This window comes from Somniosus microcephalus, chromosome 18 (genome assembly GCF_052327205.1).
Source record: "Somniosus microcephalus isolate GS21.2 chromosome 18, FLI_Smic_1.0, whole genome shotgun sequence".
Taxonomy (NCBI): Eukaryota; Metazoa; Chordata; class Chondrichthyes; order Squaliformes; family Somniosidae; genus Somniosus; species Somniosus microcephalus.
This window is the reverse complement of record NC_141004.1, coordinates 20,196,459-20,220,148: the sequence shown is the minus strand read 5'-3', so window position 1 is coordinate 20,220,148 and position 23,690 is coordinate 20,196,459. Positions and strand designations below refer to the sequence as shown.

At 45.7% G+C, this 23,690-nt stretch overlaps 1 protein-coding gene across 3 annotated transcripts in view; it reads left to right on the top strand.

Moving 5' to 3' along the window:
• Positions 1–23,690, top strand: part of LOC147105087 (N-fatty-acyl-amino acid synthase/hydrolase PM20D1-like) — a 99,766-nt gene that overhangs the window by 1,524 nt on the left and 74,552 nt on the right. For all 3 annotated transcript variants that reach the window (XR_015081675.1, XM_086011164.1, XM_086011165.1), the window contains exons 2-3: positions 18,308–18,540; positions 22,872–22,958. Coding sequence is in view for 2 of the 3 variants with exons in the window: in XM_086011164.1 (XP_085867290.1) it covers positions 18,308–18,540; positions 22,872–22,958 (320 nt within the window). In the remaining variant the exon portion in view is untranslated. The remainder of the gene's footprint in view (positions 1–18,307; positions 18,541–22,871; positions 22,959–23,690) is intronic.

Genomic DNA, 23,690 nt, shown 5'->3' with positions numbered 1-23,690 from the left:
CCAATGGTCATCAGTACTTGGCATGCGAGAGAACACAACGCTGGGGCCAAGATGGTGGCTATGCCGTGTTCTTGGAGCAGGGGGGCAAGGTTCAGATCAGTGGGGAGCTGTCACGGTGGCTGCGTCTTGTTTTCTGTAGATATGACGGGTCATTCAGAAAGGAAATTCTTTTACGGTAGAATGAGGTTGGTGGATCTGTTTGCTATGAAAACTAATTAGAAAGAAGAAAATAATGACCATGTGTAACAACAAACACTACGCATACCTAACTAATCAGAAAGAGGAAAATTATAACAAAATTAAAATATAAAGGTATCAAATCAGGGGAGATTCTGACAGACTTTCAAGGCTATTTCTAACCAGCTGTTCATCGCAGTAGCTAGGAATGGCTGAATGACACCAGTAAGAATGGAGATAACAGTTAGGGACTATTGGACAGCATATGTGCCAACCATCCATGTGTTATGTGGAGTCACTTTTTCAGACCCGGTGTCCATTTTTTGTGTTTGTTAGTAAAACTCAACAGGGATTTAAACACCCTGTGCTGCCCAAGGTATCACTATGAGCCACTCAGCTCAATTCTTCTAAGTGAAACTCTTGTCTACTCCCCCCAACCTCCACCCCCCCCCCCACCCCCACCCAAACACGTAAATGGTCCTGGTTCAATTTCCAATTAACCCTCAACGCCACACTCCTTTTCCCTTCTTAAATTGGTCCTGCTCCATTCGCTAATTAAACATCACTGCCATTCCCAGCTCCCACCTGATGTGCTGCCCACAGCGTCCAGTAGGGTCCGCTCCATCAGGGAAAAGCAGCAGCATCAGGTAGGAGCCAGGAGTGGCCAGTCAAGGAAGAATTCCTTTAGGAACTGTGGGTGTGAACAGGAAGAGTTCCTGTGTGGAATGGGGGGGTGGGGAGGGTGGTGGGGAGGAATGCTTCTGTGATAGGAGAGGGAGAACTATAGAAACAATCTTAAAGGAGGAGAAAATAACAGAAAACGCTGGAAAAACTCAGCAGGCCAGGCAACATCCGTGGAGAGAGAAATAGAGTCAACGTTTCAGGTCGATGACCCTTCATCAGAACTGAGAAAAAAGGCAGGAAATGAAACAGATTAAAAGGCCAGTTTGGGGGCTGGGAAATGGGGGAGGGGATGAAAGAACAAAGTGGAAGTGAAGAGACATTAAGAGGTACAAGATTGAAGAGCCAAACGGAGATCCCGTCGAAGAGAAGAGCAGAACTTCTTCATGGTAGGCATTCCTAGAAGAGGAGAAGAAGTTACTTACAAATGGTAACTTTGAGAAAACCTTAAGGACTATGCCCATCTATGAGCACCATGCTATGTCTCGAATCATTTAATTCAAATTTTAAAGCCAGTTTAGCGAACATGATCATGCAAATTGTGCTCATTTTGCACGGACAGCCCAGTGCCTGCTTGTTTGCATTCGTTTGTAAAAGTCATGCTGATTTAAGCTCCTGAGATCGCCCCATGAAACACTCTGGTTGATTTATCGGCACATACGTTATTGGGTTACACCCAGACCATCCGGTTTTGCTGCTCGCTCAGCTGAGACTTAATGGGGCCTATCTGTCACGGATCAGTTAAAAAACTGTAACACGCCTGTACCCTGCCAATGATGGGAGACCTTGCATCCTGCCACTGGTAATGTTTAAGCAAAAAATTTCGTTGAATTTTGCCTCCACTACTACATCATCAAATTAGTCATGACTGCTTTAGTGTACGAAAGGCACAGTGATTGTTGGCAACGGGGAGAGCTGTTTGACAGAAGAGATGGAGAGAGCGGAGTTTTTTGACATGAAGGAAGTCAATTTGGCAAAAGAAAAGGCAAACAAAACCGGTTTCATGTACTTCAATTGTTTTGCCCATCCCATTCCATAAAGGGACTCCAATATGTGACTGGATGTCGGATAAACCTGGAGCTTAAGGTACAAGCCCGTGTCCGTATATAACAAGTGCATAGTCCCACTGCACTTTCAGTAAAACTATCTTGTCATGCGTTATTGGCCCATATGCAGGGCTGCCTAGGAGTCATCAGCTTCTTTGAAGCTTTTGCTAGTTTTAGAAGCTGGCAGGTATGGGGTAGTTTGGTAGATTACACCTCCCCTATTAAATCTCACAGGCCCAAAGGATGAGAGATTTCATTTCAGCCAAGTTCTCTTGCAGTTTAATTTTTTTCACTTGATAGACTCAGATAAAAAATTGTACAAAGTATTTGCCCTGGCATTCCAATCACGCATTATTAATACAATGTCATCCAGCTGACTGAAAACTGAAGTTCCAAATTGTTAAGCTACTTAGCCAAACAGTAGAATATAAGTCAGAAGAGGTAATGATCAAACTTTATAGTGCTCTGGTTAGACTGCACCTCGAATACTCCGCCCGCTTCTGGCTGTATGAGATAAGAGAGATATTCAAGGGTTTGGAGGCAGTGCCGAGAAGAGCCACAAGGCTGATCCCCAGGATCTGCTGCCTGAGTTGGGAGAAAGGGACTGGAGAAACGGGGAGGCAGGAGCGGGGAAATTCCACTTTGTTTCGCACGATTTTTGGGTGTAAAACTACAAATTTCAGATCACGGCTTCCCACCCCTGATTAGGCCCTGCAAGTGGTTTGGAAGCGGGTGCCCAGGGCGCCCACGTGAAACAGGCATTGGGCCCCTTGCATGTACAAATCAGAGTCCCAACACCAGTTGTAGGATGCCACGCAAGCTCTGCCTAGTTGTACCAGGTCTCCAGCAGCCTAAACAGCCGTCCTTAAAGGGGGCACTGGAGACCGGTCAAGAAATGGCCACAAAACATTTTAAAAGTCACATCTCTGTGGAGCCAGGAGGAGCTGGGGGGCTGCTCATATGGGCTCCACAAAAATATTACGGGCGGCTGCCAGCCTGGGCTTGCCTCCCCCTACCAGTACCTACCTGCGGGTCAGCTCAGCATCAGAGCTCAGCATTCGCTCAGGTCCCGACTGGTGAGTGGCGAAACTTGGAATGGTTTAAGAAACAATTGGATGCTACAATGGGGGATGTTTGGATCTCTTTCAAAGTATTACGATGGGTCAACTGGCTTTCTCCAACTGTAATTATGCGATGATCTTGTGAAGAAAAACAGTGGGTTTATGCTTACTTATTTTTAGTTAAGCTCTTTTAAAGTCTGTATTTTGTTAATATTACAAAAAATAATCAATTTCACGCTAATATTTTGATTCTTGAGCCTCATGCTGTGTAAAGGAAAAGACATTTTTAAAAAGGCACAGCCAAGGAAATAGAACTCCCTGGAAATTGAAGGGTGTTATGTCCGAATAAACACTGAAATTGGCGGGGTAATAACTAGCTGCTTTTATTCCCAGACCCTTTAGAATCTTCCGTCAAAGAATAACAAAAACAATACAAGAGAGACCTTGGAGTATAAGTACTACAATGTGCTTACTCCGATCAGGGAGGCCACTGAATGTTCAGTTAACAATATGTGTATCATTGGGGTCATTGCGGAGGATTAGTAGCTGCCGGAAGTCCCTGGCCTACTGCTTTCTCAAAAAAAATCTCAATATAGGAATAAAGAAAATCTGTATATTTAAAGACACTGGCAATTCGGGGGGGAAAACTGCTCAAAGAGACCTTTTGAATGTTGGTAATGCGCCAGCATACAAATGTCCGCTCCTCACCCAGTAATGCAAAGTCAGCGCATTTAAATATTCATTGAATAAAGATTTTAACTAAGTAAATAAACAAAATAAAGTTAGACTAAAAAATGGCAGGGCAGGTTGTGTGTCTGGACTGCAGTATGTGGGAGTTTGTGGACAGCGAGACTGTCCCGAGCGAACACGTCTGCAGGAGATGTCTCCGTCTCGAATCTCTCTGGCTCAGAGTCATTGAGCTGGAGACACTCCAACACATAAGGGAGGGGGGTTAAATTGTCGGTCCTTATTACAGTTGCGTCTCAGCATTATTAACCTTCACAGTCACGTAACCAGGAGCAACGTGGCGTATCCCAGAGAGAAAAGAATGAAGCTCTCCCTGTGAGACTCACAGCATGAAGGGGAGGCCCCACGAAATGGAATGTCCCTTCCAGACTTGGGTGGTAATCAAAGACCTGGACTTGGGCTAATAAGTGGCAGGTAATATTCACGCCATACAAGTGTAGGAATTAATAAGCGGGGTTGGGGTTATTGTCTTTGGCCAGTCAGAAGCCTCTGAGCTGCTCCAGGGACCCCCGTGCGATTTCAAAGCACTCCCCTATTCCTGGTTCTGACCGCCGGACTTATTCGGTAGCGATGTAGACCAAAAACGTAACTCGTGGTTGGGTTCAAAACAGACCAGTATTGAAACAAAAAGAAACAAACAACTTAAAAATAATCGATACAACACACCTATGCCTGGTACAGCACTTTTGCTTAACACAGTTCACTTATTGTTTACTGCAGCACTCTTTTGCTTAATAGAACACTGTTGCTTAAATGCAGCACTTTACTTCTTAGTACAACACTGTTACTTAGATACAGCACTTTTAAATACAGCTACTTAGTGTTCACTACAGCACTTTTCTGCTTAGTGCAACACCCTTTTAATAGCACTTTCAATACAGAACTCTTAGTGTTCACTACAGCACTTTCCTGCTTAGTGCAATACCCTTTTAACAGCACTTTCAATACAGAACTCTTAGTGTTCACTACAGCACTTTTCTGCTAGTGCAACACTGTTACTTAAATAGGGGAGGAGAAAACGGACACAACGAGGGAAAATTGACTAAAATTAGAGTTCTAACAAAATTCCCCTTAATTCCCACCCCTATACCTATTCTAAGTTGCCTTGTAATGGGACAGAAAATGTATGCTCACCAATGAAAATGCCTGCTCCATGCCCTTGCGGTCTTTGATCTTCACTGCCCCGAAGTAGAGAATACCCCAGTATTTAAAAGTAAACTGCTGGTATTCCACTCCTTTAGGCAGGCTCCCAAGTTGTAGAGGGCATGGAGGCGAGGCCGCAGAGAGAGAGAGATCACTTCCTGAGAAGCTATCTTATACCCCATTCGGAGCCGAAATCTTCCCGCCCAAATCCGGATGCATCTGGGCTAAACAAAAGGGATCCGATGGCCCCATTAACTGTGATGGGTTTTGGATGAATTACCCATTTCCCTTGTGATGGGTTTTTGAATGTATTCCCATTCATCGTGATGGGTTTTGAATGTATTCCCATTCATCGTGATGGGTTTGAATAGAGCTGTCTTGGTTTGAAAAAAAGCATGTCTATTTCCTTAATTGCTGAGTAAACAGCCTTGGATGTTAGTGTAAACAAAGCCATTGTCCTGTGGTCAAACTGGAACCGCAATTGATTGGCAGTCTCAAGTGGTTCAACATTGTAGCAGTTTAGTGTAAACAAACATTGATTGTCCTGCAGGGAGGGAAACTCCCTGAACTGCCTTTGATTGACAGTTTAACTACTCCATTGCTTCAGGGCTGGGGGTTTTTCTAAATCCTTTGTCAGCCATCTTTGATTTTCCCTTTTCATATGTACACAGTCTGTGTTCTGCCACGAGGTCGGACAGCCATCTTTGATCATCCTTTTTCACAGACACACACACAGGCTGCCTTTCAAGTCCTTTTTGTCTTCTGCCATGAGGTCTGACGGCCATTTTGATCCCTGGATTTTTAAAGGTATATTCTACCCAGGTATTCTTTAATCAAAAATCAGTCTTCGGAACTGCAGAAAATATCGAAATTCTTGCGAAATCTTACACAAGTACTGTATTAGTTTCAGGGGCTGTATTAGCATCTGGACAGTTTGTTCCAGATTTCGGTCACACCTCATAGAGAGCTGCAGGATCAGAATGGGTTTGGTGTGACTGATAGTGTGCAGAGTAAAGGGAACCTAGGTAAGAAAGGAAATGAGGATCCACCAACAGGTACATTGTACTTGCTACCTGTGAGGATAAGGATAAAGACTGTTGGAAGGACAGCCAGAATGCAGACCATGGCAACTTGGAGCAGGAGGCTGTCCTAAGGGGGGAGGAGGAGGAGAGGAAGTGTAATGTTGTAGTTGTAGGGGATTCTATAATTAGGGGGAGAGATAACATCCTTTGTAAGCAAGATCGAGAGTCCCACATGGTATGTTGTCAACCTGGTGCCAGGGTAAGGGACATCTCGAACCGGCTTGAAAGTATATTGGAGAGGGAGGGAGAGGATCTAGTCATTGTGGTCCATGTTGGGACCAACAACATAGGGAAGAGTATGGTGTGGAGATGTCAGTGTTGGACTGGGGTGGACAAATGTAAGAAATCACACAACAGCAGGTTATAGTCCAACAGCTTTATTTGAAATCACAAGCTTTCGGAGCGCTGCTCCTTCATCAGGTGAAGTGGAGAGATGCATAAAAACACAGCTTATATAGTCAGAGAATAATGTCAGATGTTGACAGGTAATCTTTCTAACTGCCATTTATCACACCTCGGCAGAGAGATAATCACAGCAATCAAAGGTGTAAATGGTGTCCAAACAGGTCAGTCAGGAAAACATTACATCAAAGAACAATGAGGTGGGGTCACAAGGGGTCAAATGTTGCAGATGCTGGGGTCTGTATGAAAAACAAAAAAACAGACAAAAAACATTTTTTTTGCTGGAAATCACAGCAAGTCCGGCCGCATCTGTGTGGAGAGAACAAGCCAACGACGACTCAAGTCTGGATGACCCTACATCAGGCGGGGTTACATGTAGCGTGACATGAATCCAAGATCCCGGTTCAGGCCATCCTCATGGGTGCGGAACTTGGCTATCAGTTTCTGCTCGATGATTTTGCGTTGTCGTGTGTCTCGCAGGCCGCCTTGGAGAATGCTTACCCGAAGATCGGAGGCAAGAGGTCATGTTTGGGGAGTACCAGGAACTAGGAGCTAAATTAAAGAATAGGACCTCAAGGCCTAGAAATTCAGTTGGCGCCGCGCCAGGGCTTTAGCGCCGGAAATTTAGCGCCGGCGCTAAGTCCCCCTGCGCGCGCCAAAAATTCAGTAGCGCCGCGCCCAAACGGCTGCCGGCGCTACAGGAGGGTGTCAGCACCTCGAAATGGGCGCTGACTGCCGCATTGCGGCGCAATTCCGGCGCTGTGGCACCCAATGCGGTGCGGCAGGCTGGGGAAGTGCAGGCCTCCTCCTTCAGTTAAGGAGGAGCTGCCTGCACCCGCCCGCTGGCCGTTGAAATCTTGAAAAAAATGAGCCCGGCACCTCGGAGAAGTGCCGGGCTCGCAGGCCAGACGTATCTGTTCCGCGGGGGGGGGGGTGGAGGAGTCCGGGGAGGGAGGTGCGGGCAGGCGGCCGGCGGGAAAGCGGCCGGCCGCCGCGCGACCTTAATGCGCCGGCGCTAACTCGCGTAGGACTCTGCTGAAACATCGTTAGTTGCGGCTGCCACGGGCGAGGCGGCCGCAACTCAATTTCGGCGTTGGGGCCCGTCACCGCGGCAACTGGGACGCTGCGCACACCGATGACGTCATCGGTGCCGGCGCAGCGCAACCGGTCTAACGCCGATGGCAGGGCCCCACTGAATTTACAAACCGGCCATAACTCCGGCGCTAGGCCCTCTAGCGCCTCAAATGGGGCGCTAACCCTACTGAATTTTCAGCCCCAAGAGTTATAATCTCTGGATTATTACCTGAGCCACGTGCGGCGTAGAGATAAGCTGATTAGGGAAGTGAACACGTGGCTAAAGGAGTGATGTGGGAAAGAGGGGTTCCATTTCATGAGGCACTGGCACCAGTATTGGGACAGGAAGGTACTGTACTGTTGGGATGGGCTCCACCTGAACTGATCTGGGACCAGGGTCCTAGCGGAAAGGATAAGTAAGGTGGTCACAAGGACTTTAAACTAGTAAATGGGGGGCTACAAAAAGGGAGTATGAAAAGAAACTTGCAAGGGATATCAAAATCAACACACATAATTTTATAGTTACATTAGGAAAAAGAGGGTGGTCAGGAGCAATGTTGGCCCCTTAAAAACTGAAAGTGGTGATATTGTCAATGACAATGGGGAAATGGCGGACATGTTGAATAATTACATTGCGTCAGTGTTTACAGTAGAGGAAGAGGATAGCATGCCGGAAATCCAAAAGGAACTAATATTGAATCAGGGACAGGGACGCAATAAAATTAACGTAGGTAAAATAACAGTAATGAAGAAAATAATGGCATTAAAGAGTGACATATCCCCAGGGCCAGATGGTTTCCATCCCAGGGTTTTAAGGGAAGTAGGTGAGTACATTGCAGATGCCCTAACTATAATAACCAAAGCTCTCTCGATTCAGGAACCGTTCTTTCAGATTGGAAAATTGCGCATATCACTCCGCTTTTTAAGAATAGCGAGAGAGGGAAACCAGGGAATTATAGACCAGTTAGCCTAACATCTGTTGTGGGGAAATTGTTAGAGTCTATAATTAAGGATAGGGTGACTGAACACCTTGAAAATTTTCAGTTGATCAGAGAGAGCCAGCATGGATTTGTGAAAGGTAGGTCATGCCTGACAAACCTAATTGAATCTTTTGAAGAGGTGACTAAAGTAGTGGACAGGGGAATGTCTATAGATAATTGGCCCAGAAATTCGGGTCGGAGGCTTCCCGCGGATGGAAGCCCCCGACCTGTACTTACCTAGCGCGCCGGCCGTTGAGCTGTGGGCCCCCGTGGGATTCCGATCCTGTGCCTGCTCCAACTGCCGGTGCGCAGTGCTTGCGTATCCCAGGGGCGCAGTTAGTTCAATGCGTCCCCTGGGATCACGTGGGCCATGGGGAGCCAATCGGAGCAGGGAATGCTTCATTCATAAGTTTGACAGGAAGTGCTGTCAAACTTATAAATACTACAAGTCCCAAAACATCACTAAATCTTCAAATAATTTTTTTTTTAATCACATTTTTTAAATAAACTATAAATTACATGAAATAACTATTTTAAACAATAATTTAAAATTTTGAAAATGTTTTTATATTTTCTAGCGGGGCTAAAAATAAACTTACCTTTCTTTAAAGTATTTAAAAATAATAAACCTGTGGAAAAAATGTTTTAATTTTAATTAATTCACCACTTACCTTGTAAAAAGCAGGCCTTGCGACTGCTTTTTAAATGGCCCAGAAATTCCAGAACGGGGCTTGCAGCGCGTGCAAGCCCCGTATTTGCACTTACCCCGCGCTCGTGCCGATCAGCTTCTGGGACGCCTGAACTTGCAGAAATAGAAAGCACATTCCCGGGCAGCGTATGACGTCATGCCGCCCAGGAGTGCAGCCAGCGCGAAGGCAGGAGCGTGCAGTGTAAGTGAGACACGCTCCTTGAGGTCTCAGTTTCACTGGACACGCCCCCAATGTTTCTGTCAAGCTGCTAAGGATTTTTACATGCAAAGCAGCAGTTTAAATAGGTTTTTGGAAGTTTTTTTGAAGATTTTGGTAACTTTTATAAACTTTTTAAAATGTTTACATTATTTTGAGTAATCTGAAGTAGTTTTAAAGAGAATTAAAGCAATTTAAAGACTTTTAAAAGCCCTAAAAGAATTTTTTTAATTCCATTTATTTATTTAGCAATGTCGTCGTCATACGTGTCTTCACACTGTTCCCTTTGGGGAACTGTATGAAGTGGTGGAAGGATTTATGGCCATGATTAACGCTCATTCCGTGACCGTAACCATATTTGAACCAGCCATTAGGGCGGTTAGTCCTACGGCGGGAGGGTTTTACGGGCTCCCACAAGCTATACAAGGAGGGGGGGCCACCCACACCCACGGACGCAAATATCCCACTGGATGTCAACCCAGAATTTAGAGCCGGAGCTCCAACTCCACTTGCCAGGACTGTCTGGAGCGGGGTTCGAAACCCTACCCTGATCTGGCCCAGCGGCGGGGATCCTACCGCTATGACAAAGGCCCAATCCAATTAGCAACGTGAAATGGCAGCATAGGGCTCCAGTCACGGGGAGGGAAAAGGCGCAAGAAACGTATGGGTGTCACCTTTTGTGCGGAGTGGGCCTTTTGCGTAGCAGTAAGCATCCCCGCCGCTGGGCCAGAAAGAGTAGGGTTTTGAACCCCACTCCAGACAGTCCCGGCAAGTGGAGTCGGAGCTCCAACTTTAAATTCTGGGTGGACATCCAGCGGGATACTTGCGTCCGTGGGTGTTGGTGGCCCCCCCCCCCTCAGATGGGTTGTGGGAGCCCGTAAAACCCTCCCACCATAGGACTAACCACCCTAATGGCTGGTTCAAAGATGGTTACGGTCACGGAATGAGCGTTAATCACGGCCATAAATCCTTCCACCACTTCATACAGTTCCCCAAAGGGAACAGTGTGAGGATACGTACGATGATGACCTCTTGCGCAATGCACCTCCTTGGACCCTCAGTCGCAGATGCGAGGGGGCAAGTCGTGCAATTGTTAAATTTTTTATTTTATTGACATGTAAAATGTTGGCCCAGTAATTCCCTTCCAAATGCGTTAGTACGGTCGGGGTACTTACGCATCTGGCCGGATGAAATGCCGGTTTTCAGCATGCACAGTGCATGTGGGGAAAAACGGCATTTCCTGTCCTCTGAACGAAGGGGTTCAGAGGCAGAACGCGTGCGACTGCACAGGCAGCGCGTGCGCAGTATAATTCGCCGCTTTCATTAATGCTTTCAGTGAGGTCCAGTCATTACAACTTACACATGAAAAAAGCATGGGTACAGTTGCTCCAGAGGCTGCGGAGGAAGATATTTCTTATCATGGAGCTTCTGAAAGTATGTATGTCTGTATATATTCCTTTGCGTGTTATGTATATATTCCTTTACTTATGTGTATGAATGTATTATTTAATTATGACTTTCAGAGAAAGTAACTTATTGGAAAATCATAATTAAAAATATACATTCATACACATTAGTAAAGGAATATAAAACATACATACATATACGTAAAGGAATATATGTGGACATACATACATAACTCATTCTCACATTCCATTCACACAGCCACAATTGCTCCTTCTACCTACCGTTCTGAAAACCCGTTTAAAAAAAAAAAATTAAAGTTTAAAACTTACTTAAAATTTCTTAAAATAACTTCCCTCCCTTTCCCAAACCTAAATATTGCATTTCATAAGCTCCTCCATAAAATATATCTCCTTCCCCAGCCAATGAACAACTTTACACTTGCTTTTTTCACGTGTAAGTTCTAGGGACTTACCCTCACTGAATCCATCAGTGAAATCTACAAAGTTCACTGCGCAAGCGCTGCCTGTGCAGTCGCACGCGCTGTGAATAGACCTCGGGTCTGGAAATGCCGGCGTTCCCCGCATGCGCTGTTCCTGCTGAACGCCGGCATTTCCAACGGCCAGATGCGTGAGTAACCCGACCGTACTCACGCTTCTGGCCTGGAATTTCTGGCCCAATGTTTAACTTCTGGAGACTTACCCTCCCGGGAAAACCTGCCAAAAAAACGTAAGTTCGATGCGCACGTGCAGCCTCTCCCGCGCACGCATTCCACCTCTTAACCCCTCCTTTCAGGGGAACGGAAGTGCCGGTTTCCCGCACATGCGCAGTGCATGCAGGAAACCGGCACATCCATTGGGCTTACGGGTGAGTACCCCATGCGTACTCACCCGTGGAGACCCGAAGTTCTGGGCCGTTATTTATATGGACTTCCAGAAGGCATCTGATAAAGTCCCTCATAAGAGACTGTTATCTAAGGTAGAAGCCCACGGCGTTGAGAACAAATTGTTGACCTGGTTAGGAAATTAGCTGAGCGGCAGGAGACAGAGAGTAGGGATAATGGGTAGGTACTGTAATTGGCAGGATATGACTAGAGGTGTCCCGCAGGGATCTGTGTTGGGGCCTCAACTATTCACAGTATTTATTAATGACTTAGATAATGGTATAGAAAGTCATATATCCAGATTTGCTGATGACACAAAGATAGGCGGCAGTGTAGGCAGTGTAGATGAAAGCATGAAATTACAAGGGAATATTGATAGATTAAGTAAATGGGCAAAACTGTAGCAAATGAATTTCAATGTAAGCAAATGTGAGGTCATCCACTTTAGACCTAAAAAGGATAGAACAGGGTACTTTCTAAATGGTAAAAAGCTAAAAACAGTGGCTGTCCAAAGAGACTTGGGGGTTCAGGTACATAGATGATTAAAATGTCATGAACAGGTACAGAAAATAATCAAAAAGGCTAATGGAATGCTGGCCTTTATATCAAGAGGACTAGAATACAAGGGGGTAGATGTTATGCTGCAGCTGTACAAAACCCTGGTTAGACCACATCTGGAGCACTGTGAGCAGTCCTGGGCACCACACCTTAGGAAGGATATATTGGCCTTGGAGGGAGTGCAGCGTAGGTTTACCAGAACGATACCAGGACTCCAAGGGTTAAGTTACGAGGAGCGATTACACAAATTAGGATTGTATTCCCTAGAATTTAGAAGGTTAAGGGGTGATCTGATCGAAGTTTTCAGGATATTAAGGGAAACAGACAGGGTAGATAGAGAGAAACTATTTCTACTGGTTGGGGATTCTAGGACTAGGGGGCAGAGTCTAAAAATTAGAGCCAGACCTTTCAGGAGTGAAATTAGGAAACACTTCTACACATAAAGGGTGGTAGAAGTTTGGAACTCTCTGCCGCAAAAGGCAATTAATGCTAGATCAATTGTTAATCTTAAATCGGAGATTGATAGCATTTTGTTAACTAAAGGTATTAAGGGATATGTGCCAAAGGCGGGTATATAGAGTTAGATCACAGGTCAGCCATGATCTCATTGAATGGCGGAGCAGGCTCCAGGGGTTGAATGGCCTACTCCTGTTCCGGCATTCCTATTTTTTCAGGCGGTTTTGTGGCATTGCTCACGTGGCACTCGGAGCACTGGGCCAGGAGCCAGGGTTTTCGACACCAGCTGCAAGCTGCCTGAGGTCCCCAGCAATTTTTACCGAGGGGGGGAAAGTAAAAAGAAAAAAAAAGACTTGCATTTAGGTAGCGCCTTTCATCACCACCGGACATCCCAAAGCGCTTTACAGCCAATGCAGTACTTTTTTTTGAAAGGTGGCACTTCACAACTTCCCTCCACACCTTTAATTGCTTCTCACAGCCCATCTCTAACTATGCTTTAATCGCTCCTCCTAACTCTCCCGCAAAGGCCGTGCATCCATTTTTCTCCTCCTCTGTGAAGCGTCTTGGGACTTTTCTCCATTTGAAGGCGCTATATACAGGCAGGTTGTTGTTAATGCGCTTTGCTGTGGTATTGTAGTTGCTGGAAATGCTGTGTACCCAGCGCATTGTCAGGTTTCCATAGCCCAGACAGTTTCACAATCCAAACATCCCAGACCATAAAGAATGCCAGTCTGCAGGATTTAATGTAGGATGTGCTGAAATCAGATAAGTAGCTTCCTGCAGAGAGGAGAGGGTTGCAATGGCAGCCCTCAACAAGGAGAGCAAAGAAGATTAAAATTGCAACCCAGGGAATACTACAGGAAACTTTCTGGTATCCGGCACTGACAGGACCGAGCTGTTGCCATTCCATCAAAACTGCCGGAGAAACCAGCGCTCATGTTAAAACATACGGAGCTTCTGAGCTCCATGTGAAGCAACAAACCCTGTTGCTTAGCAACAGCTTCAAAACAGTCGGCGTAGCTTGCAAGCGTCTCTGTAGCTAAGCAACAGCTTCAGCTAGACCTTGCAGAGCCACGACTGGAGAAAAAAAGCAACGAGAAGTAAAAAAAACTTATCTGAACCAACTCCTGAATTTTGCCGGTGGATAGAGCTTTCCGGACATTTAACCTCCGGTTAAACGAAAGTTTCCTGTAGTAGGCAGGGTGAGTACTTTATCTTGAAAGTGCTGCCCTAAGCTTACCATCTCCTTCTAAGTATCACTAGTTGACTCTGTACCGGAATTGGGCAGGAAGTGAGGTAGAGGAAGTTTATTTACAGTAAACTATCTGAATTCTGCTGCCTTAATGTTGATTGCAACAGTGAGTCAGATCTTCAAACTCTAGAGACATGCTAACTCTTTGCTTGTCGCCAAAGTTACTTAGCATTTGCGAAAGCACTCAGTTCCTGAGACTAATGATTTCCTGTAACTGAACTGAAAGTGGCACTTTTTTTTTAAAAAGCCACTTCAAATTTGTCACCTTTTCAACTTAAAGGCAAACAGTAATCCCCATGAGTTTTTTTTCCACAAAATGAATGTGCATTGCCAAAGTGGGTAGCAATTTCACAACAACCTTTCACCTACATGGCAACTCAATCAAGACAATGGTTTGTTTTTTTCTCTCAATATTATGGGTTTCAATGCATCTATGTGTTCAGTGTGAGATTCACTGTATTGTGACTGAACCTGGGAAGATGGTTTAAATTGCTCCTCCCCTCAGACCACGTAACACACACAGATACACAAAGCCTCTTTGGATAAAGGGTTATGAAGTAGCAGTGTGGGAGCTATTGTGCTGTACAATTCACGGCTGTAATGCATTCCATCTCTCTTTGTTTCTGGAATCTCATGTCTAAACAGAATTGCAATCTTTTTGTTGCCTTTACAGCGAAATCTTTATATCTATATCTAACCAAAATAACCCGATTAAATGCTTGCATTGCAGCAGTGTGAAGTAAATACTTCACTCGTGTTTTTACCAAATCAGTTTGAAAACACGCAAGTTATTGTAAGCAAAATGAGATCTATGACAAGTGGTGAGGTTCACCGATATTTCTTGTGCCATCCTGTCTCTTGAGAATCACTCAGGGTTCATTGTGAAGCCGAGAATGGCATGGTGTGCAAGGTACCTTAACAGAGAGAACCATGAAAGAGGTTCTTTGCTTTGATTTCTGAAGACAAAACCCTTTTGGCCGTTTTAGTTGGCCATGTCGACATACTTCGTGCTCCTGGGGCAACAGGTGCAGCTTTACAGCTGTGGAAATCATTTTTTTAATCGTTAATCGATATCAATATCCGATTCAGTTGGGAGCACTACTTTATGATGGTTCTCCCAATAAAGCAACTGTGGGAGATAAAAACATAAGAACATAAGAATTAGGAGCAGGAGTCGGCCATACGGCCCCTCGAGCCTGCTCCGCCATTCAATAAGATCATGGCTGATCTTCAACCTCAACTCCACTTTCCCGCCCTATCTCCATATCCCTTGATTCCCCTAGAGTCCAAAAATCTATCGATCTCAGCCTTGAATATACTCAATGATTCAGCATTCACAGCCTTCTGGGGCAGGGAATTCCAAAGATTCACAACCCTCTGAGTGAAGAAATTCCTTCTCATCTTGGTCTTAAATGGCCGACCCCTTATCCTGAGACTATGCCCCCTAGTTCTGCACTCTCCAGCCAGGAGAAACAACCTCTCAGCATCTACCCTGTCAATCCCCCTCAGAATCTTGTATGTTTCAATGAGATCACCTCTCATTCTTCTGAACTCCAGAGAGTATAGGCCCATCCTACACAACCTCTCATCATAGGACAGCCCTCCTGTGGAGATGGAGATATGTGCGCTTTCATTATTTCAGCGATCTAACTAATTAAGCTTCTCCAGAATCCCTGCACTTTCTGGCATTGTCTGTAGATGTGTGTCAGGGCAGCAGCCTCAAAATGGCAGTAAATCCCCGTAGATTACATTTTACCTGGAGCGCAATGAATCATATGAAGAGCTGCACGGCAGCACAAACAGGAATTTTGTGTTTCCTATTTGATTACCACCCAAGTCTGGAAGGGACACTCCATTTCGTGGGGCCTCCCCTTCATGTTGTGAGATCAGTCTCACGAGGAGAGCTTCATTCTTTTCTCTCCTGGGATACGCCAAGTTGCTCCTGGTTACGTGACTGTGAAGGTTAATAATGCTGAGACGCTACTGTAACAAGAACCGACAATTTACAAAATTGACACAGAAAGACGGGGAAGGAAATGGACGGGGGGAAACAATAAGGAAGTCACAGATTTCCCAGGGCTGAATATATGTGCCAGCAGCACTGGTTCAACAAGTGATTATTAATTCTGTGCTTAAACTCCTGAGTACAATTCACGTGGACCTAGTTGATGGATCTTTGATTGTCAGCATGGCCTTTCTTGTGCATTAAGCTTAATATACATATATTTTTTTTAAATGGGTAGCATTCATTTCTCTTTTTTTCTCAGAGACTCTGGCCTAGAAATTCACTGGCCTTAGCGCCGCTTTTGAGGCGCTAGAGGGCCTAGCGCCGAAGTTATGGCCAGTTTAGAAATTGACAGGGGCCCTAAATCGGCGTTAAGCCGGTAGCGCTGCGCCGGCACCGATGACGTCATCGGTGTGCGCAGCGTCCCGGTTGCCATGGTAACCCGCCCGAACTCGGAAATTGAGTTGCGGCTGCCACGGGCGAGGCAGAGGTGCCTTACAGAACTTTGCGCCGGCGCATTAAAGGCCCCGCGGCGGCCGGCCGCTTTCCCGCCGGCCGCCTGGCCGCAGCTCCCTCCCCGGACTTCCCCCCCCACCCCCCCCAGAACAGAAGCAAGCCCGGCACTTGTCCGAGGTGCCGGGCTCATTTTTAAAAAGATTATCGCGGGCCGCGGCCGGGTGCAGGCAGCTCCTCCTTAACGGAAGGAGGAGGCCTGCACTTCCCGAGCCTGCCGCACCGCAGCGGGCGCCGCAGCGCCGGAATAGCGCCGCAATGCGGCGCATGGCGCCAGTTTTGAGGCGCTGAGACCCCTCAGTAGCGCCGGCAGCCGTTTGGGCACGGCGCTACTGAATTTTTGCCGCGCGCAGGGGGACTTAGCGCCGGCACTAACTTCCGGCGCTAAAGCCCTCGCTGCGCCAAAACCGAATTTCTAGGCCTCTATTTTATAAATATAAGATAGCCACTAATAAATCCAATAAAGATTTCATGAGAAGCAGAGAGTGGTTAGAATGTGGAACTCGCTACCACAGGGAGTGGTTGAGGTGAATAACGTAGATGCATTGAAGGGGAAGCTGGATACGTACATGAGGGAGAAAGCAACAGAAGGGTTAGAGGAAGTAGGGTGGATGAAGTAGGGTGGATGAAGTAGGGTGGATGGAGGCTCATGTGGAGTATGGACCAGTTGGGCCGAATGGCCTGTTTCTGTGCTGTAAATTCTTTGTAATTCAATGTAATTTTTCAAAGATTTTTGCAACGTGAGACACAGAAGGAGGCCATTCGTCCCATTGTGCCTGTGCCGGCTCTTTGAAAGAACTCTCCAATTAGACCCACTCCCACGCCCTTTCCCCACAGCCCTGCAAATTTTTCATTTTCAAATATTAATTCAATTCCCTTTTATATATTTATATTAAATTAATAAATATATTAAATTTTATTTATTAAATTATAAATATTCATATAGTTTGTTCCCCTTTCCCAATCCTGTAACAAGACAATTTAAAAGTTTTTGTTGAATTCTATCAAGAAAATGTTACACTTTTTTGAGTGTTGGCATATTATGGATTAAATTGCTCTGTACTTTCTGAAATATGCTGTGTGGGTGTCATATAGTTATGTTAAAACACTCCATACCACTGTGGGCTAACAAGGTCAAAGACTTTCCCTCTTTTATTAGGGAGGCTTCGGTTAAGCGGGAAATCACCAAGACATTTTAAAGATACCATAAACATCTGCCTTGAAGCGAAGTAAATACGGTCACATCGTTAGGTTCTACAAATAACTACTGATGATGAACATTGTCATTGCACACCCCAAGGAATCGGTGCAGAAGTGGTTCTTGCCGTGTCAGCTGTGGCTCAATGGGTCGCACTCTCTCTCGCCTCTGAGTCAGAAGGTTGTGGGTTCAAGTCCCACTCCAGAGACTTGAGCACAAAAATCTAGGCTGACACTCCAGTGCAGTGCTGAGGGAGTGCAGCACTGTCAGAGGTGCCGTCTTTCGGATGAGACGTTAAACTCTCTCAGGTGGACATAAAAAATCCTATGGCACTATTTCAAAGAAGAGCAGGGGAGTTATCCCCGGTGTCCTGGCCAATATTTATCCCTCAGTCAACATAAAAAAAACAGATAATCTGGTCATTATCACATTGCTGTTTGTGGGAGCTTGATGTGCTCAAATTGGCTGCCGCGTTTCCCACATTACAACAGTGACTACACTTCAAAAAGTACTTCATTGGCTGTAAAGCGTTTTGGGACTTTTGAGGTCATGAAAGGCGCTATAGAAATGCAGGTCTTTCCTTCCTTTTTGTAAACGTTTGATTCTTCAATGAACTTTTTCCAGCACCGGGGAAGCATTCATTTTACAGAGAGGCTTGTAATAACCAAGTACCACTCTTACTCAGAAGCTAGCATCCTGTAATAACCCGTTTACATAATCCACTTCTTGTTTCTTTCCAGCGTTTCCCACAGTGTTCTCCTCGAACCTTGTGCGTCATGAGATTATCGCTAACTACAGTCACTTGTTTACTGTGCGTGGGTCAAATGACAGTCTCCAGCCGTACATTCTAATTGCCCACCTGGATGTGGTTCCTGTGTTGGAAGAAGAATGGGAGGTTCCACCATTTTCCGCAGAGGAGCAGGATGGCTATTTATATGGACGGGGAACGTTGGATGACAAATTATCTGTTATGGTATTGTTTCCGGAATCTTTTTGTACAGCTTGTTTTGTCTCAATATGTCGTATTGTTTAAAGCACATTGCCTGATTCAGCTCTGAGGAACGCACTACTATCCATGGCAAATCTGCTTTGTCAGTCCATAGAATTTTCCAATGCAGAATATTGGAGAACTCTACATCATTCTTTATGGTAGAAAAATATAGCTGCATTGGCTGCCCAGTTAACAAGTTCCCTTTTAAAGCAAACACACACTGTGCTGGATTCTACCAGTACACAACCAGTTGGGTTTTATCATGGGGATATTGAAAACAATGAAATGTAGCTGTTTTAATAGTTCAGCAACCTTTCCCTGATGGTCACTGCAATGTTCTGCCCAGCAACAAGTCTATGATGTGGTACATGATAGGCTACAGAGGAGATTTACGAGGATGTTGCCAGGACTGGAGAATTTTAGTGAGGAGGAAAGATTGGAGAGGCTGGGGTTGTTTTCTTTGGAACAGAGGAGGCCGAGGGGGAGACTTGATTGAGGTGTATAAAATTTAGAGGGGCCTAAATAAGAGTGGATAGGAAGGACCTATTTCCCTTAGCAGAGAGGTCAATAACTAAGGGGTATAGATTTAAAGTAATCGGTAGAAGGATTAGAGGGGAGCTGAGGAGAAAATTTTTCACTCAGAGGGTGGTGGGGGTCTGGAACTCACTGCCTGAAAGGGTGGTAGAGGCAGAAACCCTCATCACATTTAAAAAGTACTTGGATATGCACTTGAAGTGCCGTAACCCACAGGGATACAGACCAAGAGCTGGAAAGTGGAATTTAAGTCTTTTTCAGCTGGCAAAGGCACGATGGGCTGAATGGCCTCCTTCTGTGGCGTGAATTTGGCTTTTCTTTCAGGCCTGGAATAACATGCACATAGTATGAAAGGGGAATTATCGGATATTCGTACAGAAGTAAATTTATACTGAAAATGAGGGTGTAGATAACTGTTGGAGAGACCCAGACAAACTTGCCCCAGGTCCAGGCTGTTCTGCTGTCTGCCATCAGTTTCGTCCATGGTGCTATCAGTGACTCCGCATGATCTAGGGCCAGTAATCTGTTTTCCTCGCTGAATGTGCCATCAGCCATCAGATGCATTGCATGATATGTAAATTAGAAGAATGAGCAGAAAGGCCAGCTGACATGCTGTTGCGTTGGAGCACAATGATATACTGGTGGACAGCGCTCCTGGAGCGAGGGCAAATAGGAGAGGCTCGAGAAGCTGGGGTTGTTCTCCTTAGAGCCGAGAAGGTTGAGGGGAGATTTAATCAAGGTGTTCAAGATCACAAAGGGTTTCGATAGAGTTAAACAAGGAGAAACTGTTTCCAGTGGCAGGAGGGTCGGTAACCAGAGGACACAGATTTAAGGTAATTGGCAAAAGAATCAGAGGGGAGATGAGGAGAATCTTTTTTACGCAGCGAGTTGTTGTGATCGGGAATGCGCTGCCTGAAAGGGCGGTGGAAGCAGATTCAATAGTAACTTTCAAAAGGGAATTGGATAAATACTTGAAGGGGAAAAATGTGCAGGGCTATGAGGAAAGAGCAGGGGAGTGAGACTAATTGGATAGCTCTTTCAAAGAGCCAGCACAGGGCACGATGGGCCGAATGGCTTCTTTCTGTACTGTATCGTTCTATGAATCTATAATAATGTGGCCGAGATGGAGTGGGTGCTGTGACTAACACAAGCTGTACAGTATTAGACTGTGTGAATTGTCAGCTTTTACCCAATGTGTATTCTTGTGAGATACTTTTCCCTGATGGTCGATGCATTTTTTAAGAGGTCAGACAGAGTTCATCCAGTGTCAGTCATGGACCAGTCAGTTTTCAGGAGCATCCTAAGTCAGTTAGCGTATTATTAGCCCTTCCTCACCCCTTCATCATGGGTGGCTTGGGGGGGGGTGGGGGGGGGGGGCATGGGAGGGGTTCATCTTGCCTGACTTCTACATTGTCACCCACCCCCTTCATCATCACCCCCAAGACATTGTTATTGAGATCAGGATATCCCAATACTGAAAAGTGTAGCAATGAAGCCATTGCTCATCCCATGCTGTAGTTTGTACACCAGCATATCAATGAGCTGTGTCACCAGGGCCCCCTCGGCCTGATTTTACTTCATTCTTCCAACTTTCACATGTATAGCATTCAACCGGGAGGGTGGTTGGGTGACTCACTTGCTCCCAAGTCCCCATCAGTTTTGAGTCAGCTGCCAATATGCACACAACTGCAGCCTTTGTACCCCTCTCATTCTGACTTTTCCCCTCTCCGACCCCTTGTGTGAAGGTGCTAGGCCTCCCCACAGCAGGGTAGCAAAGATCAGGGGCAGTGCAGCATGGGGCAGATGATCAAGCCTACAGCAGTGGCACCACACATTGGCACTGCACTATGTCCCTTTCACCCTGGCTTTTCAACAATGTGCAATACTCAAGTGGGATGATATTAGGGAGGGGGGGTCAAGAGATTTGAGAAATTTAAGGGACTTTGTTCACTAAAGGTGAGAAAGCTAAGGCATGACTTGGTGTACAGGAAGGGTTATGTGAGGGAAAATTAAAAAAAAAATTCATTTATGGAATGTGGGTGTCACTGGCAAGGCTAGCATTTATTGCCCATCCCTAATTGCCCTCGAGAAGGTGGTGGTGAGCCGCCTTCTTGAACTGCTGCAGTCTGTGTGGTGAAGGTACTTCCACAGTGCTGTTAGGGAGGGAGCTCCAGGATTTTGACCCAGCGACGATGATAGTGATAGATTGTTTGCACTGCTCAGCAAGACCATAATGAGAGGACATAAATTTAAGATAATCAGAAAAAGAATCAGAGGAGTTTGGAAAACATGTCATTACAGAGAGAGGATGGTTAGAATGTGGAATTATCTGCCAAAAACCATTGTTGATGCAGAGAGGATGCTTCCCCTCGTGGGGGAATCTAGAACCAGGGGGCATAATTTCTGAATAAGGGGACACCCTTTTAAATCGGAAATGAGGAGAAATTTCTTCTCTGAGGGGTCGTGAATCTTTGGAATTCTCTTCTCCAGAGAGCTGTGGAGGCTGGGTCATTGAATATATTTAAGGGGGAGATAGACACATTTTTGAAAGGTAAGGGAGTCAAGGGTTATGGGGAGCGGGCGGGGAAGTGGAGTTGAGACCAAGTTCAGATCAGCCATGATCTTATTGAATGGCGGAGCAGGCTCGAGGGGCCGAATGGCCTTCTCCTGCTCCTACATCTTATGTTGACGCAGAGCCCATAAATCCTTTTAAGAGGGATTGATACTTGATTGAAAAAGAGGAATGTTAAAGGCTATAGGGCTCCAAGTAGATGGTTCACATGAGAGAAACAACATTGACAACTGACCTGTTTCTGTGTTGGAACATTCTATGATACGGTGAGAGAAACTTGTCCACTGCTTGTGTCCCTAGTTATAGGATTTTTCCCAGGGCATGAAGTTTAATACTCGCTGATGCATTTTGGCAGAAGGAACAGGAAGAGGCAATATACACTTAATGGCACAGTTTTAAAGAGTGTGCAGGGACAGAGCGACCTGGGAGTTAATGGGCATAGGTCCCTGAAGGTGGCAGGACACATTGAGAGAGTGGTTAGCAAAGCATATGGGATCTTGGGCTTCATAAATAGAGGTATTGAGTACAAAAGTAGAGAAGTTATGCTGAACCTTTATAAAGCGCTGGTTAGGCCACAACTGGAGTATTGTGTCCAGTTCTGGTCACCACACTTTAAAAAGGATGTGAAGGCACTTGAGAGGGTGCAGAGGGGATTTACCAGAATGGTTCTGGGGATGGGGGATCTTAGCTACAAGGACAGGTTGGAGAAGCTGGATTTGTTTTCATTAGAGCAAAGGAGGTTGAGGGGTGATTTGATAGAGGTGTACAAGATTATGATGGGTTTGGATAGGCTAGACGGGGAAAGGCTATTCCCACTAGTTGATGGTACAAGGACTAGGGGACACAGATTTAAGGTTTTGGGCAAGAGATACAGGGAGGATGTGAGGAAAAACTTTTTTACGCAGCGAGTGGTGGTGACCTGGAACTTGCTGCCGACGGAAGTGGTGGAAGCGGAGACACTCAATGTTTTCAAGGGGAGACTGGGTAGGCACTTGAGGGAAATAAACTTGCAGGGCTCCGGGAATAGAGCGGGGGAATAGGACTGACTGGATTGCTCTACAGAGAGCCGGCACGGACTTGATGGACCGAATGGCCTCCTTCTGTGCCGTTATGACTCTATGACTATGACTCTATACCTTACATGTAGGTCAGAAACTATTTAGTGACAAACCCCATGCTGCAACTTACTTGTTAAATTTTTTTCCAGGGAATTCTCCAAGGCCTGGAATTCCTTTTGAAAAGAGACTATAAACCTTGTCGATCGTTCTACATTGGGCTTGGACATGATGAAGAGGTAACTCAAAGCCAAGTGCACAACTTGGGGACGGCTGGGTAATCAAAACTGTCCTTTTATTAATTCTGTAGCTGTAACAAACCCTTTGGGTGTTCTTTATCCCTCAATCAACATCACTAAAACAGATTATCCGGTCATTATCACATTGCTGGTTGTGGGAGCTTGCTGTGCGCAAATTGGCTGCTGCGTTTCCTAATTTACAACGGTGACCACACTTCAAAAAGTACTTCATATAAATGTAAAATCTTTCTGTCTTTCCATCTTTCCTTCCAAGATGTTCTACTTTAGAGGTGGTTTATGTTTAATAATGAGAGGGGGAGAAAAACTGGCAATGCTGAAAATCTGACATTTAAAAAAAAATGAAAGGCCCATCAGCATCTGAATAGAGACAGGACAGGTTAATGATTCAGGTAAAGACCTTTCTTCAGAACTGAGAGATAAGGAAGCTCTTCTATAGAATAAGACAAAGGAGGGAGGCACAGAACAGGTAAAAGTTCAAGGGGGAGATATTCGGTACCTTAGCGCCTCCAGTTAGTGCCTGGCGGGGGTGCTAACGGGGCACTGAGGCAGTAGTGCCGCAGCGAAGCAAATCCAGGGCCGCACGCCAAATTCCCCCTCCCCCCACCACCCCCCAACCCCCTCCCCCGTAGCGCCGGGGACTTCAGTGCCAGGCAGATCGTGATGTCAGTGAGGCTCTCTACAGTAGGAGAAGGGACTACATTTCCTTCCCCA